This window comes from Hesperophylax consimilis, chromosome 27 (assembly GCF_061612785.1).
Source record: "Hesperophylax consimilis isolate HC1 chromosome 27, BYU_Hcon_1.0, whole genome shotgun sequence".
Lineage (NCBI taxonomy): Eukaryota > Metazoa > Arthropoda > Insecta > Trichoptera > Limnephilidae > Hesperophylax > Hesperophylax consimilis.
In genome coordinates, this window is record NC_142862.1 from 16,483,245 (window position 1) to 16,500,801 (window position 17,557).

Genomic DNA, 17,557 nt, shown 5'->3' on the forward strand with positions numbered 1-17,557 from the left:
TAGATTATGTTTTGGTTGGGTAGTAGATGACGACTGATTCATATTTTCACTATTCATTTGCCTGGCGGTTAGTTGAATAATGGCGTAAATTTCGTCAAATGATTGTTCCATTTGAAAATTGGGAATATATTCCGGATTTATTTTAAGGTTGAGCGTGTTTATTTTATTAACCATTTCTGAAAATTCCTTCCTAATCTCTGGTAACAATGTGGCGTTTGCGCAAAAAGTGTTTTTTGACGATGTCGTCTTCAAATTTTTCATGCTATCAAATATTCTCTGAGCTCTTGAAAAGAATGAATTTTGACGAGCTTCCAATAACTTAATTTCTCTATTAATTTCTACATTTGACGTTTCGTTAGTCATTTTTATGATAAATAATATAATAACAATAAATCGTTTAATTAAAATAAATAATGCGAGATCTTACTGTACAAAACTATCTACCCTACCCACATAAATAATTCGACACGTATTTAACGATGAAACACAATATCGTGGATAAATGCGTAAATACGTATTATAATTACGAGATGCGCTGGTTCATATCTCTACATAATAATGTATCCGGCTCGAAGGACCAAATGTTTAAGCTGTGGACCTTTTATAACACAATCAATTATTCTTTTGGCAATGAATTTATAAGGGTATAAGGGTACTTACGGGGAGGTAGAGGAACATTCACTTGTTGGGATTCACTGATTCACTTGGATTCCACTGTAATTTTGGTATTAGCGAAATATTATTTATTGCGATGCGTTAAGATGATTTTGATTGTTTCTTGCGATAAGATACGTTATGGGTAATGATGTTCCCTTCGCGTCACGGCTGTTGGTTGTGCACTGACTGATTCCCGGACAAAGAGGAGAGGTATGAAGGAGAGGAAAACGGGGTTCAGGAACAAAATTCATTGCCATAAACAATTCGCAATGACACGACAATTAGCCATTATTTGGCGTAAACAATCATGATCACACCACAACATTTCATGTCATTCCAATATTCAAATTCCAACTTATACCACATCTGATTAGTCTTAGCCAGCCACAGATCTGATTAATTTTGCTTTTGTCTATGGATGTTTTTATGGGTGGCGTGGTGGTTGTTTATGGTAATCCTCGCGATGGTGGCGTGCTGCGGACTTGTTGCTGGGTTAATTACACCGGAAAATCAACAGTACAAAGGTTATTATCGTTATTTTCTTAATTGACTTCAGTTTTATGTTATTTGAATATTTCTAGATCAAGGCTGCCCAACCCCAGGCCCGCGGGCCACATTGTGGCCCGTGAACGAATTATAAACCCGCGTGAACCATTTTCAAAATACCCGCCAATTTGAAAATTACTTGGATCGAAAAATAATTTCGTATCATTGCATCATCCACCAGGAGGCGTAGTGTGCAAAGGACATAAAGTTGTTGAGCCGGTAGTACGCTGCATAAATTACATACATTCAAAAGCTCTTCACAGAAGTTAATTCAGAGTTTTATTTCAAGAAAAAATCAGCGAATTTGGAGAGTTACAACTGTATTGCGCTATGCGATGGCTTTCAATGGGCAACATTTCTTCAATAAACGACAATAAAATTTCGATATGTTTATTTGTTTGTTGCATAAAACAAGATATTAAAAAGCTTAGGTAACAAAAATAGAAACCGTCAGTAGTCAATGGCCCGCCAGTGACTTATAAATCGTCAATTTTCCCCAACTGTTAAAAAGGTTGGGCAGCCTTGTTCTAGATCATTGAAAATTAAAATTTATCCGCATATCAATATAAGATATTTCAAAAGTTTTTTCTTTCTTTTAAACTAGTGAATGGTAGGTTTTAAGCTTCTGGGAAAGGAATCCTAGTTTCAATACTCTCGGTATTGCCCAGGTGAGAGATCAACATTCAAAGTCAAAGTGTCGCTTTAAATGAATTGAGCAATACATACAAATTACATACATTAAAATAATTGAGATATACCTTTCTAGAGTGGTGTAGAAACTCTCAATATCGCCCTGGTGAAAGACCACCATTTAGAATCGAATTGTTACTGGAAATGGCTTTAGCTGTGTTTGGTGACCAGATTTCAATAGCCAGGAGCTATCCAAACACATCTCCTTCCCTCCCCACTCCCTTCAGTAATTATTCTCACATGGTTGTGTAGACTACTGCCTGGACTAACAACAATACAAACCTCAGTTCAAAAACAAACATCCCCACCTATCTTCTCTAATCCTTTCAGCTTCAAACGTACTCCAATTGGGGATGCCGTAATGCTACAGGCTTTGCACATCTGGAACCCTTCATAAAATTCCATTTGTTTGTGTGGCATTATAGAGTCATACAAGCGGCGGCCATTCTCCGGTAATGGCCCCGGTAGCTGTGAGGGACGCGGGAGAGACTCAAGGAGCCCCGGTTCCCTCGTGTGCAACGGGGCTCACACCCTCGGCCCTGGCCTCCGCCAACGTTGCGCAATGAATGACAGTACTGACACGGTTTGTTTGTAGGTCCCTCGTAGCAGACTTGGCCTTTGTGGCATGCCGTGCCCTTTTTGACATATATGTATATATAATAAATATGTAAATATTTGTTTCTTCAAAATCTTAAATCTGCAAAAGTTCTTCACCGATTGCTTTGAAATATTGACACAACGTTGCATTCGAATATGCGTGTGTTTTTATATACCTATATTATATAGATGTCATCTGTGATAGGTAAAAACATACTTTTTTTGAAAAGCAGCCCCGTCTGTTGGACAAATATGCTTTTTTTGAAAAACAGTGCCATCTGTTGGACAAACTTGCTTTTTTTGAAAAACAGTGCCATCTGTTGGACAAACTTGCTTTTTTTGAAAAACAGTGCCATCTGTTGGACAAACTTGCTTTTTTTGAAAAACAGTGCCATCTGTTGGCCAAACTTGCTTTTTTTGAAAAACAGTGCCATTGGACGTAAATGCAATGTGCGCTATTTTTTTCTCTATTTGCAGACAGACTGAGCCACAGCAACACATAGTGGGGGTACAGCTAGTTTATAATATAATCTAATGTCATGAATATATTAGCAAGCCGAGCCTCGAATTATGGAAAAGGAACGAAGCAACCGCAAGCAGTGTTTCGCGTCATTTGCAGTTGCTTCGTTCCTTTCTCATAATTCCAGGCTGGCTTACGATTCGGCTCACAAATGTATACGTAGCATTATATGATTGAAGTACTGCAGATCTGAGCTCAAACATGCTCTCAGTATTTAGGTATCAAAGTAACTGGCTTATCTTCAATTATAAAACCATAGATTATAGAAACAAAGGGAGATAGTATGGCGCGGATGCCTGCCGACTGTCGCCGAGCTACGACCAAACTTCATGAAATGAATTGTCAAAGCGGCGAAGTCAGAAACAAAGGCGGGGAGCCGCTGTGCGTAGATGCGATTTGAAGTAGTATGGGTGAATGATTTTGGCAACGACACGCTTGTGGTTTCATATTAATAATGGTTCACGGCCCATCTCCCTTGTTTCTATTATCTACGAGAGGTTAGCACTCGGGAAAAAGTCTCGCCAAATGTCTTACTGAGAGTGTATATCGTTAAAAATAATATCCGTTTTCTGTGGGTTAATTCATTCAAATTCATCAATAGAGTTGATTGCTCGCTCTGCGCTTAGTAGGCATGGTAGCACACTGATTATCCTGGCCAATAAAACAAGAATAAGGACAGGTTGTTTCACAGAATTTGAACAACTCATCAAATTTAAAATTCATGTTCTGTGAAAGTTCTGTTAATATTTCATCATGGACTAGTTTTTTCAAAATTATGTACTTGGATAATAACAGAACTTGTTGAATAGGACTTTCACAGAACTTGAATATTAACTTTGATGATTTGTTCGAATTTTCAAGTTCTGTGAACATTCTATTTAAGTTCTGTTTTAATTTCAGTTATACGAAACAACTGGCCAATAATGATATAATAACCACAACATGAAAATTAACTTGGATGAATTGTTCAAATTCTGTGGAACAAACTGGCTCAAGTGATTGCAAGTCCGTGCAGACCAGAATTCGTGAGATCTATACAGATTTATGTAAACATTGAAGAAACTTCTTTTCAGAAACAGATGTATGCATTTACGGGAAAAAATTGTCCAAAGAAGCGAAACTAGCAGTATACAATGGAGTGCTGTACCTACCCTCATGTATGGCAGTGAGCGTGATATGAAACTGGCAGAGGAAGGATGAAAGTAGACTAAATGCTGTAGAAAGGACATCCTTGTGGCGTATGTGTGGTAAAACAATGTATGTATGATTGTGTGAGAAATATTAAGATTCGCAAAGAATGCAAGGCAAATGGAAGCGTAATGAACAAGATAAAGAGATATGGATATTTGATCATTTGTACATATAATTCAGATAGATGAAAAGGAAGTATCTGAAAAATATATCTTTTTCATGTTGTTTTAAATAATTTATAAGTCAACACTTGTGTGACGAACACATAAATTTCAATAATGTTTCATAAAATGGGATGGGAAAGGCAGTCAGGGATGTCCCGAGAAGACAGCAAAATCACACAATCTAGAACAGAGGTTCCCAAACTTATTTGCCCCGTAGACCACTTGCCAAATATTTTATTTTCCGTAGACCCCCTGCCTGCCGAATATTGAATTTTCCTAAAACTATTAACGTCCCATGTGATAATCATTTCTCTTTTTCGTAAGAAGATTCCCTTCCCTTGCCTGCCCAACAACCGGGTGGCGGTATGGTTCCTCTGTCTTTGCATTGTGCAGACAGGGACGCCCTTGTGAGGTATTACACCAAATGAAAATGAAGCAGGATAAGCAACGGGAATTTCTTGCTGCCCTTTTAGTTCTTTGTTAGTGCTTATTCCGGACATTTCTTCTTGTCACATGATTTCCGATTCTTCAACGTTTCATTTCCATAGTTCATTAAAATGTCCTCAAACTTAGTTTTGAAGTCTGTGTGAAGTGCATTTAAATGTTGAACGTCATTATTACCCTGGACGTTTTTCAACAACAAATGTGCAATGTTTTGCTTGAATATATTAATTCTGACGAGAAAAGGAATGTAGACTCTATTTATATACCTCAATTAACAACTTTACGAAATATAAAAATATCAAATAAGTAATTTCTCAGTCTGTTATATTTGTGTTAGGTCTATTGTGTCATTTACGGAACTCCTAAATGTTGACTTGAGGTAAATGGGGGTCCTCTCGTATGTACCCCCATTTGAATCTCGTGGAAACCCAAATTTTTTTCTCGCTGACATAGACCCCCAGCATGCCGATATCGACCCCTGGGGTTCCATATAGACCACTTTGGGAACCTCTGATCTAGAATAATAATACAATATCTATGAATGTGAATTGAGCAAGGAATGAATGTGTGGGAGGACAGAGATATGTGTCATCCCACCTTTTGCCTGGTAGAATGGTGTGATGGTTAGTCAGTAAATATCATAGTTCAACTCCTCAGGCTAATTTGTTTGGTTTTATAAACAAACCGCTATTACCCATAGAGTCAATTTGTTTACTTTTCGGATGTGGTCTCACAAAAATAGTTTGTCTCCCTTACTTTCATAGTGAGAAATATGATCTAAACGGTGTTAGAAAGAGAAAACACTACATTATATTGAAATGTAGAAGTCTACAGAACAATTAAAATGTACACCACTATGAAACCGAAGGTTCCGACTGCAATTTGAGAATAATTTATGAAACTGAATTTTTCGTTAATTATTTTTATATTAACGAATTCTGGCTTTAAGAAATGTAATGGTCAACATGCCAGAGGCCTGAGTGGTTAAGCTTACTGAAAACTTGGTTAAAATATTATTTGGTACATACAACTGAACAATAAGTGTACTTATGTACTCCTCTCACTAAGCTGGTTTCGTCTCTCCGTGGAAACAGTTTCCTCGGTTTTGATACAATCCGTGACCAAGGATTTTCACGTTGAAGATCATCAATTATATATATTTAAGTGTTTTTATGGGATTTAACTACATATTTTTAAGAACAGCATTTGGATAATCAGTGTTCTACTGTACGCTTTTTCGAGTCTACAAGTTTTCCAAGCTTCAATGTGTGATTTTCAAAACTCTCTGTGTTGGTACATTTTTGGTGAATACTCGTCTGTCTCATTTAGATGTTTTTATTTTGAGTTTTGTTTAGCACTATAATAACAATATTTAATAGCATTTATATTACCAATATGTAGTTGTTTAGTTTCAAGTAATGTATTGTGCAACTGTTATGGTTTTGTTCTGCATTCAAGAAAACACTAAAACAACATAGTTTTGCGTTAGATTGACAAGGATTGAAATATGTATTTTTATAATATCATATTATTTATTTTAGATGCTTAAAAACTTCTGCAGCTTTTTAGCTAGCCTGTTTATAATCTTACTAAGGTTTTTATTGAGATAATTATTTTTAAAAGCTTTCTGTTTCAAAAAAAGTATTATTATGTTAATAAAAATTTATGTGTAAACAATTAAAATATTTGACTTTGCATGGTTTTGTTTTGTGTGAAGTTATTTTTCTCATTTAATATGTAAAAAATATCATACTAGTTGTGTCACATTTCATTTCACATTAACTATACACACTTCCCTTATCAATACGTTTTTTGTAACACTTTAGGGTATAAAAAACCCTTTTTTTAAGGATGTGACTTGCATAGGTTCATTACACTAGCAGTGAATGGATATCTATCAGTTTATTCATTTTATCTAGCCACATTTAGCATTGTTTTACTATTGAATAAACGTTAGGAATTGAAGGCCGTCTCAAATAATCTCTGATTAATTTTATTTGTAAAGCGTCCTTCAGGTATTCCTCATATAAATGTCCTGTATAAATTACAATGCACAAATTACAGCAAATAATTAAGCAATCTACATCAAATTGGGTTAAAGGCAGAAGTTTGCAGTGCATAACCGCTGTGTTTTCCCCAAGAAAAGCAGTGTAAATTTTGATAGTTAATAAGGAAAATTTTGTTATTCCACGCAGCATTATCACCTTTTTTTTAAAAATAAAGTGTCAGAATTTATTTTCCTTCTTCTTTTGTCTATATGATCTGCACACCCAAGGAAAGATTTTTTTCCACTTACAAACACAATCATGTTTAACACGTAAACACATTGATTAAAACAAAAATGATCCAAGTATACCTTGAATTTGAGCTAGGTATACTATATACTTTTTCACAGACCTATTGTCATATTTATATTGTATTGCCCGTTATATGCAAGTGTATATCACATACGCGTGGATCATTGTCACTCCAGGACAGCGGAGTGTCGCGAGGGGCGTCCCCACTATCTGGCGCTGGTCCGCAGTCGGCTTGCGGTACTCTGACCACCTTGTCGCAGAGGAAGGCCTCCTCCTCCGCGCCCGAGCAGCTCAGCAAGACCAGCGGTAAGGGTGCAGCCATCTTCATTCCAAGTTTTTTTCTTCCACTCCTTCATTTTCCTCTTCTTCTTCTTCTCTGTATCGGATAGCAGGAACTTATTCTACCTAAAATGTTATAATTTAATTATTTAAGGATTTTTATATTTTGAGTTTCATAGTAGTTTTTAGTTTTTAGATAAAGTCCTTTGTTCTTTTTTTTTTACATAAAATCACCATACACATGTCCTAGAGCTTTTCAAGGCTAATTTATGCCCACAATCGTGGGACTGATATAATTAATATTTGGCCCTATCAACCCATCTTCAAGGATGATCTTTGTTCCCCTAGTATTCCATGCATTCCTGCGTATACATAATAATAATTGCCCCTGCTGTATAGACACTTTTATCCCAATAAATAATAGGGATGCAATTTATCCTACGAATCAGTTGTTTTTCAAACAGTCGTTGTTTCATTTGCAAATCCTTACCCAAGGTCCGTCCCTGAAGAAAAAGCTGTTATTTATAGTCAATGTTGTCACTGGCTTGAGTGTCCAGTACATTCTTCTTCATAAATTTCCTAATACCTTGAACACAGGCCTCCCTCAAATGTCCTTAGTTTTGCCGATCTTGGTGGCTCTCACTCATCATCTTCTCTGGCCAAACCTTTTTCTTTTCCTTCACATGTTTTTTTTATTGAAGCCTTTTTTGTAGAATTTAAGTCTTCAGTGCCGGTTGCGTAATATCATCTGGCAAGTAAGTCATTCCAAGATTGTTTGCCCAAAGACTGAAAATGTTCTATTACCCTCATGTGAGAAGGCTCATCCAGTCTGTAATATGCATCAATCATAATGGTTGTTTTTTGCCTTTGAGTTGGACTGTCCCTCACACAGATGGCATGATGCTGACAAATCAGTACCTTTATATACCAAGACTAATCAACTCTTTCTACTTCTTCTTCTTTATGTGCCGTATCAGGTCCCCCCGACGTTGGCGATCACTCTAGAAAATGTCTCTTTGACTTGCGCTGCCCGGAATAGCTCCTCCACACTTCTAATGCCGGTCCACTCTCGTATATTTCGCAGCCAAGACATTTGTCTCCTACCAGGCCCTCTGCGACCCTCTATCTTGCCTATATTAACTGGAGCAAGTGATACTTCTCCCCTCGAACACTTTCTACGACTCGTATCAAAATATCAAATTTAGGCAATCAAATGATTTCGCCACAACTGGTGGCACTATATTTTAGTAAGGTTCCTCTTTTGAACACCCCTTGTAGTGTGCAAAAGGACACTGGCCAGACCAGCGCATAAATTAATGCAAAGTTGGTCAGTCTGAAAAAGCATATTTTTTAAACATATGGTTTGTATGGTTTGAGAAGTATTAAGTACATAAGAAGTATAATGTACAGTTTTAGAAGTATAAAGAAATAAATTCTTTATAAAGTATACACAATTTGTGCATACTAACCTCGATTAGTGCACGCATACTTTGAATATGTAAGGCCAAAACGCACCCATGTGGTTTGTATGGTTTCAGAAGTATTAAGAAATAAATTCTTTAGAAAGCTATAATATGTTCTTAGAAAATATACACAATTGCTGTGTAATAATAATAACACAGTGTACTTTCCAACACTGCAACGTGCCATTTATATTTGAATATAATCCGTATACTTTCCAATACCGTTGTGTACATCATATTTAAGAAATGATGGATGTTTTTTAATGTTCCAGGTTTGAATGGGCTGCGCAACATAGGAAACACTTGCTTCATGAACAGCGTGGTGCAGTGTCTGTCCAACACGCGGCCCCTCATGGAATACACGGGCAACCCGGACCAGTTCAACCCTGACATCAACACCACGCTCAGCTGCATGAAGGGCGCTCTCATTAAAGGTACATCCGCTATCAAGTTACAGGCAACTCGTAATGGACACCCGTGGGTGAAAAAATACTAACAAAGTTAGCGAATTGGGACATTTGCAAAGCGAAATGTATCCTAGAAAGATGATCGATATTTAATATTGTTGCAGTGACTGCAGTCACCAATCTTTGGGATAGAATTGGGGATCTGCCGATATCCAATCAACCATTGGGCGCTTTTATAATTCCTGTGGCAATGGCGTTTCACTTCTTTAATACGTTTGAGGGATATGTATGATAATGCTTGCATTTTTCTTTCGGGGGAATATGGATATTGCATCATTTGTTTTATTTTCAACAGCTCTTTCTTACGAACTAAATAATAAAAGAGCAGCATTATAGTGTTAAAGAATGTACATTTTATGTTTTGTTTGTGCCGTAGGAATTATAAAAAGCTCCCATTTAGGGTTTCGTAGCCCAAAAAGTTGTGTACTCGCTAATCAAAAATACTAAATTTGGTTGCGTGTCTGTCTGTAACTTTGGTTCAATGAACTCTAGAACTCTTGAGTTACTTTTAATTTAAGTATCATTTTCAAAATTGGAACTGATTCTGTGCAGACTAGCTATAAAGATAATATTTTAACAGAAAATGATTTTAATTGTTTTATCAAAATTAGAATATAATGTGATTTTTCACAGGTTTGCGCTAGTCTAATATATTGTTGTGGGTTACAGCGTTCTCAACAGTGATATCGGAGCTGTGGCGGGAGGGGGAGTGTGATGGGGTGGTCAACACCACGGCCCTGAAGGCGCAGATACAGAGGTTCGCCCCCCGCTTCATGGGTTACAGCCAGCAGGACGCTCAGGTACACTCACCTTACATCACGCCGTATTGTTACCAAACAGTTCTTGCATAATAACTTCATTTTACTGCCCCTAAAATGTACAACACACTAATTACAACTTTTGATGAGACATTGCTACGTCAAACAAAACATTATACAACAAACTATTATAAAAAACACATAAAATCTTGGCTAAAATACACTGAAATAGATACATTTTTTTTTATAAGTCAACAGTCATCTGTAGTAATATTTACTTGCATCAGTTTTGATTTTGATTGTACAAATAGCACAATATTCTTCTTTTTGAAAAACATTAGTAGATACCTTATTATTATGTCTGGTTTAAAACTTCCACTGATAATATCAAATTTTATGTTATTTTTTTGTTTTCATTTATCTATTGTTTTATAACATAATTTTATATTATTTATCATAAAAGGAAATGTACCTACACCTAAGTTTTATGTTTTATTCTTACAATAGAATTGTGACTATAATTACTAAAATACCTACGCACAGGCTTTGCCTTTGTGGAATTTTTTGCTACACACTACATTGTATCAAAACTTTTAATAAAAAAAAATTTAAAAAATCTTTGATAAGCAACGACTCATGTGAACCACTGTAATAAGGAACTCCAAAAAAAATATTGCCTTCTAACTTAAAATTTCACTTCCGAGTTCCTTATTACGCGTGGCGAACCGTCTGTTGAGGTATGGAACGTTGCTAACAATATACAGCAGCTTTCAATGCGCATGGTAAATAGCCCGGTTAAGCAATTTTCCATTTCGTGTTCCAAACTGGCCGGTCAGCAATATTAATTTGTTTGGTGGCTAGCCGCCCGTATCAACCTTACATGTTTCACCTTACCATGTTCTGAGGTGTCAAAGTTTGCAAAGACGATTTCTCATAATCTAAATATTTTCTTTTAAACTATGTCAAACTAAAATACTTTACTCAAGAATCAACCTCAAAATAGATTATGAGAAATCATCAAATCATCATCAGAGAAATAAGGTGTAAACAAATTCCATTATTAAATTAATTTTAGATGCTATTAACTAGAATTATTTATTTTTATTTTTGCATCTTACAAAGTAACTTGAATGCTTTTAATAGCTCCGTTCCCCTTCCTCTTTCTGTAAAACTTTGCATGTTACAGAAAGAGTGTGACAATGTAGCTAGAGATAATATCAACGGCAGAAAGGCTAATTGATATAACCAACATTTTTTCGATTTTAACTCCCTGATGCAACTTTACTTGAAAAAAAACTGTGTCGATCTGTAAACTTGAGGTATATACAGGGTTTTCCAATAAGAGGTGTTATTTTGAATAGCCCGCTATTTCGGTAGATGTTACTTTTGAAGCTGTCATTTATTGACATTTGACAAGTAGAAACTGATTGAAATTATTAAATTATTTAAGACAATATATTGTCTTCAAATATTAAATATTACATTTTGAGGTTTTACTCAATAAAGTTATTCCAAAAATAAATAATAAATTATTAAAATTCACTTGAGTGAATCAAATGCAAATCATCTTGCTGATGAGGCCCATTTCCACCTCGGTGGCTTCGTCAACAAGCAAAATTGTCACATCTGAGGCTGGGAAAACCCAAGAGTTATTGTTGAAAGCCTCTCTATCCTCAACGTGTGACTGTTTGGTGCTGTTTATGGTCCGGCGGAGGCATTGGACCTTAATTTTCGAAAATGAGGTTGGAGCAACAGTTACGGTGAATGGATCGCTATCGAGAGATGATTAATGATTTTTTATGGCCGGAATTGGATGGTATTGATCTGGACAACGTTTACTTTCAACAAGACCGCGCTACGTGCCACACAAGTAACAAAACCATTGATCTTTTACGATTGAATATCAAAATAACACCTCTTATTGGAAAACCCTGTATACGATGAAAATTAAGTATTAAATGTTCATGTGAAAGTGAAAATAAAAAAATGTTGGTTACGTCAATTAGCCTTTCTGTCATCGATATATGTACCATTTAAAACACGATATATAATTAAAAGCCCTGATGTGTTATTTGCAGGAATTCCTGAGATACCTGTTGGAAGGTCTGCACGAGGATGTCAACCGGGTAACCATTAAGCCTAAGCCAATCCTCACCGAGATTGATGATAATCTAAGGTAATTCATCCCCCCAAACTCTACAAAATAAAATATTTCATTCATCCCATATTGAAAACAACAATTATATTTGAGAGGGATAAAATTGGTTTCTGATTTATTTTCAATAATTATATATGTGTTCAATGTCGCATAATGATTTTAACTGAATGAATTTGATTTGACTGTTTAATCTTAATTCTTTTCTTCTGCCCTTTTCATAGATTTTACAATATTTTTTATTTTTTTAAGATTTATCTAGTATTTAGTATATTAATCTATTTTAGTTTTGTGAATATGTTTACTCCTTTGGCTAATTTGTTTGGTTTTGGGAACAAACAGTTTATGTACACCTCTGTGAAACCAAAGGTTTTCGACCACAATTTGAGAAAAAATTATGAAATTTAGTGATTTTTTTATTAATTACCAGCTGTACCCCGCCACGCATTGCTGCGGCTCAGTCTGTCTGGGCAGATAGAGAAACAATAGTTTTACTTTTACATTCAAAATTTTAAGAGTGGGCTGTTTTTAAAAAAAAGCATGTTTGTCTAACATATGGCGCTAATTTTAAATAAAAGCATGTTATTACCTGTCACAGGTGACATCTATATAATATAGATCTATCTATATATACAGGGTGTCCGGAAACTCGTAGTACAAGCGGGAAACTGGTGAATCTACATCACATTTGGAGTCGATTTTGTAGTATATTTTTTTTTTATTTGAGCTTTCGTTATCGAGTAAATCGAGTTTGAAGTTGATTTTTTTTTTTTTTTTTTTTTTTAATCAAATTCTTATAAATTATTACTGAAGATCAAAGTACCCAACTAATTAAAACTATTTGAAAGTAAAACAAATGAAGAAACTCGGATTTGAAGCATTATTTTGAAATCACCCTTCATTTAACCCGGTGTAATCATAAAATATTTCTGCTCTGCAGGGTTAAAACTTCTGTTATTCAACCCTAAACACCAGAAAAAACTTTAACCCTAAAATAGCCGAAAAATATTTTTTTTTGGTTTTTTTTTTTTTTTTTTGAAAATGCTCAAATCAAAAAACTTTATGTTTTTTTGGGTTCCCCATGTGGTGTAGATTCTCCAGTTTCCCGCTTGTACTACGAGTTTCCGGACACCGTGTATATATATATTTTTTTTAAAGTACGCATAATCGAATGCAATGTTGTATTAAAATTTCAAAGTAATCGGTGAAGAACTTTTGCAGATTTAAGATTTCGAACAAATGAACATTTTTATTTATATAGATAGATATATTATAGCTTTTTATATTAAATACAAAGGTAGGCAGTAAGGTTTATATAACTTTATCTAATAATTTTTTTTTTTTTGTTTCCAGTAATTTTACTTCAGTTTTTAGATGAAAAAACGTATGGTGAGCCATTTTTTAAATTTTAAATCAAATATAAAACGGTTTTAAAAATGGCTCACCAAAAACTTTTTTACGTTTGATTTCAAAATTTTAATATTTCAAAAATTATATGTTTATTTCTAATAATAAAAATTGATAGCATATTTCATCACCTTTGAAAAACAGTTTTTAGTTTTAGGATTCATTCAGATATCCCCCCATTATTTGGATTTTATTGAGAAGCGGAAATACCCACAAATTCTCTGACTTTCTGACAGAATCTTTAAGAAATATTTCAGTCAATATGCTAGAGTCCTGAAGGGTTAGCATTGTTTGAATGTTTTAATACAAATGCTATGAGCTCTTCTACTGATGGAGTGCTAACCATGTGAGTAACATAATTGCAGTGACGCCCAGAAGGCTCAGGAATCCTGGAATCGGTACCTGCGCATGGAGGACAGCCGCGTGGGGGACATCTTTGTTGGGCAGCTCAAGTCCTCGCTGCGCTGCACGCACTGCAACCACACCAGCGTCACCTTCGACCCCTTTTGGGATTTAAGGTGAGCAAGCAAAGTAATTCAGCCACTCCGCGGCATCACCACCATTAGACATTAGATTCACCACGATGGTGCCTTCGGGAAGCTGGTGGAGTAGACATTATTGTATGATGTGTTCAGAGATGTGCAAAATGGGTACCCAAAACCATTTGAAATGCAAAATGGAAATGGGTCAAAACTTTTCCATTTGAAAATGCAAAATGCAAAATGGTTTTTAGAAAAGCATTTAAAATGCAAAATACCTATTTTCAAAATTCTTTAAAAATGCAAAATGGTTTCTCAAGTCAAACAATTAAAATAATTATAGAATTTTTAAACAGTTTTGTCATTTAATAATGGACATCAATGTAGAACAAACATATTACATGATGGTAAATCAAAAATCACCACGACTACAGATTATGAACCACAAAAAATTTGCGCGGGACAAATGTTGCCAACGTAAAAACATAGAAACTGCTATATAACATTTAATATTACAGCGTCATGGCCCCATGTTCAGTATTTGAATCAGTATTTTTTGTAATGGTATCACTCGATTGCCAGGGCTCCTACCAGGGAGCAACTTGAAAAATGTAAATTATCTCTCATAGCGAGGTTGAGGACCGACTGACATTTGGGGCTTATGAAAAAAAGATGAGTGGAGATCTACTATCTCCACGAATGTTGCAAAAAAGCATTTAAAATGGAAAATGCATTGAGAAAAGCATTTAAAATGCAAAATGGTTTTTAGAAGAGCATTTAAAATGCAAAATGGAAAATACCCATTTTGCATTTGTACCGAGATTTATTGGTGTGTAATTTCTGAAAAGTGTGTAATCATATAACTCATGTGTTGCACAATCTTAAATAAGGGAATCAGAAATTAAAGAATTGCGTCAATGCTCAGAACAAAATTTATTGAGTTTAATTATCAAAATACTTAATCATCTATTAAATTACATTATTATCAAGTTAAATAGCAAGAGACTCTACGTTCATTATTAAGATCAGGGCATGTTCAGATCGTTAAACAAAATCTGACTAGTGATGCGAATATACAATACTAATATGTTAATCTGCGGGTACTAAAAATTAAAAGGATAAGTTTCACATCTCAAATATTAATCTTGCTTGATTATATAGGGCGCCAGCTCTTCCCAATCATCTTGTGAAGAACAAATTTATAAAATTAAAGTAAACCATGTTGTGAAATCTAATTAGCATGATGACAATCGCTCACGTTTTTAATGGCGCAAATCTCTCTGGAATCCGTTCCGTGACGCACGTCCTGACTGTTGTCCGAATTCCCTAGAACTGGCTTGCAATCTCAGATGTCTATGATTAAGTACCCGGCCGTGGCTGTGTTCACAATTGCACGCTTCTTGAGTTAATTAGTTCTTCCAAGCGCTTGACACCGGGGCGAGTAGTTTCAAATCGTTACACATTTCCATTTGAAATGGATTTATTTGAAATAAAGCACATCTAGTCAGTAAGATAATCTAGTCTCCTTCAACGGAAGCAATCTTCCGAACAGGCCTTCCATTGATATGCTTGGTATAACTATAAGTGACCAGCTCAGGTACGGGGGCTCCATCGAAGCCAGAGTAAAGTTGGCTTCTCAGAAGCTGGGCGTACTGTACAGGGCCCGCAGATACTTTAATAATACACAACTGCTGACCCTGTACAAATCGCAAGTGCGCCCTACTGTCGAATTTGGCAGCCATCTCTGGTCCGGAGCCCCTAAATACCTGAAAAAAACTCTTGACTAGATTCCCCAATCTTAACAAACGGACTGCAATCTTTAGAGCACAGGCGTCAGGTAGGTATGCTGTCCTTGTTCTATCGGTATTACAATGGAAGATGCTCTGTGGAACTAGCATCGTTGATCCCTTCGGCACCGGTGCGTAGTCGGGATACACGCCAAACGCGCGCCCAACATTTGTACACAGTTGACACTTGTCACATGAGAACGGGTCGCTTCTACGATTCGTTCTTAAGTTCAACAGCTCGGCTGTGGAACGAACTGCCGGCCTCTGTGTTTCCTCCCTCCTACAACATGGGACTCTTCAAGACCCATGTTCACTCCTTCCTCTCCACAAAAAGACCCTCCACACAGCATCCCCAAAGATGACATAGGCCCTGAGGGAAATTATTTTCTTCAGGGCCTCCTGTGTGGAGTTAATAAAAAAAATCTCTGGATGTGTTCTATAGTTTGTACGTGTCCTCATTCACACAATTCCGAATCCTTAAGGACCTGTTTGTGCATCATATACATGTAGCGACTGCACCGGGTGTGGTTTAGTGAGGCTTACCTCATTTCTTTGGAGATGGTCTGTCAAGATACTAAGGAAAGAAAGCATCATGACTGTCTTATGAATAATAACTAAAATCCAAGACCTTCTGAGGGGCCTGCAAAACCCAAGATTCCTCTTGAGACAGATGAAGTTTATAAAGTCAGCTGCTCCGGATGTTACAAAGTGTATTAGACAGAATGGACCATCTGCAAAAGGATCTCAGATCACTTATGAGCGTGCAAACTCTTTTGCCCGTGAAAGTCTCGAATCATATCCAAAGTACCTACTTCTTTTGTTGTTCTAATGTGTTATTTTTGTGTTTCCAGTTTGCCAATACCGAGCAGAACAGGCCCCCTGAAGCTGACGCAGTGCCTCTCCCACTTCACAAAGGAGGAAGAACTGGATGGGGATGAGAAACCTGTGAGTGCAATTCATTTACCTTGTGACTGTTTTATTTAACCTGTTGAACGTCGGAGTAGGTAGTCAAAACACCCCTAACTGTCAGAATTTTCAGAATCGTACGCAAATTACCTTGATGAGTTTTGTTCAAATATCAGGATAAAAATTACGTTTTAATTTTTTTCTGTTTCTTGTCCTTACCAGATAATGTATCTTATTGTTTATTTTTATTTCATGTTTATATCATAATACGTTTCCCCAGAACACCTAACTTTATTGAAAAACAACAAAAAAACCTTTCGTTTTGGAGACAACTGTCGAAAAATGTATTTAAACCAATATATATACTGGTTTTATTATTTCTACATACCTTTCGTTTTGGAGACAACTGTCGAAAAATGTATTTAAACCAATATATATACTGGTTTTATTATTTCTACATACCTATCGTTTTGGAGACAACTGTCGAAAAATGTATTTAAACCAATATATATACTGGTTTTATTATTTCTACATACCTTTCGTTTTGGAGACAACTGTCGAAAAATGTATTTAAACCAATATATATACTGGTTTTATTATTTCTACATACCTTTCGTTTTGGAGACAACTGTCGAAAAATGTATTTAAACCAATATATATACTGGTTTTATTATTTCTACATACCTATCGTTTTGGAGACAACTGTCGAAAAATGTATTTAAACCAATATATATACTGGTTTTATTATTT

At 35.7% G+C, this 17,557-nt stretch overlaps 1 protein-coding gene across 8 annotated transcripts in view; it reads left to right on the forward strand.

Annotated features, from left to right (window-relative positions):
• LOC149410660 (uncharacterized) overlaps positions 1-17,557 on the forward strand; it is a 55,681-nt gene that overhangs the window by 29,841 nt on the left and 8,283 nt on the right. For all 8 annotated transcript variants that reach the window (XM_089648090.1, XM_089648085.1, XM_089648089.1 and 5 more), the window contains 6 exons: positions 7,283-7,412; positions 9,121-9,282; positions 9,985-10,115; positions 12,152-12,249; positions 14,001-14,153; positions 16,753-16,846. In XM_089648090.1, coding sequence (XP_089504216.1) covers positions 7,283-7,412; positions 9,121-9,282; positions 9,985-10,115; positions 12,152-12,249; positions 14,001-14,153; positions 16,753-16,846 — 768 coding nt within the window. The remainder of the gene's footprint in view (positions 1-7,282; positions 7,413-9,120; positions 9,283-9,984; positions 10,116-12,151; positions 12,250-14,000; positions 14,154-16,752; positions 16,847-17,557) is intronic.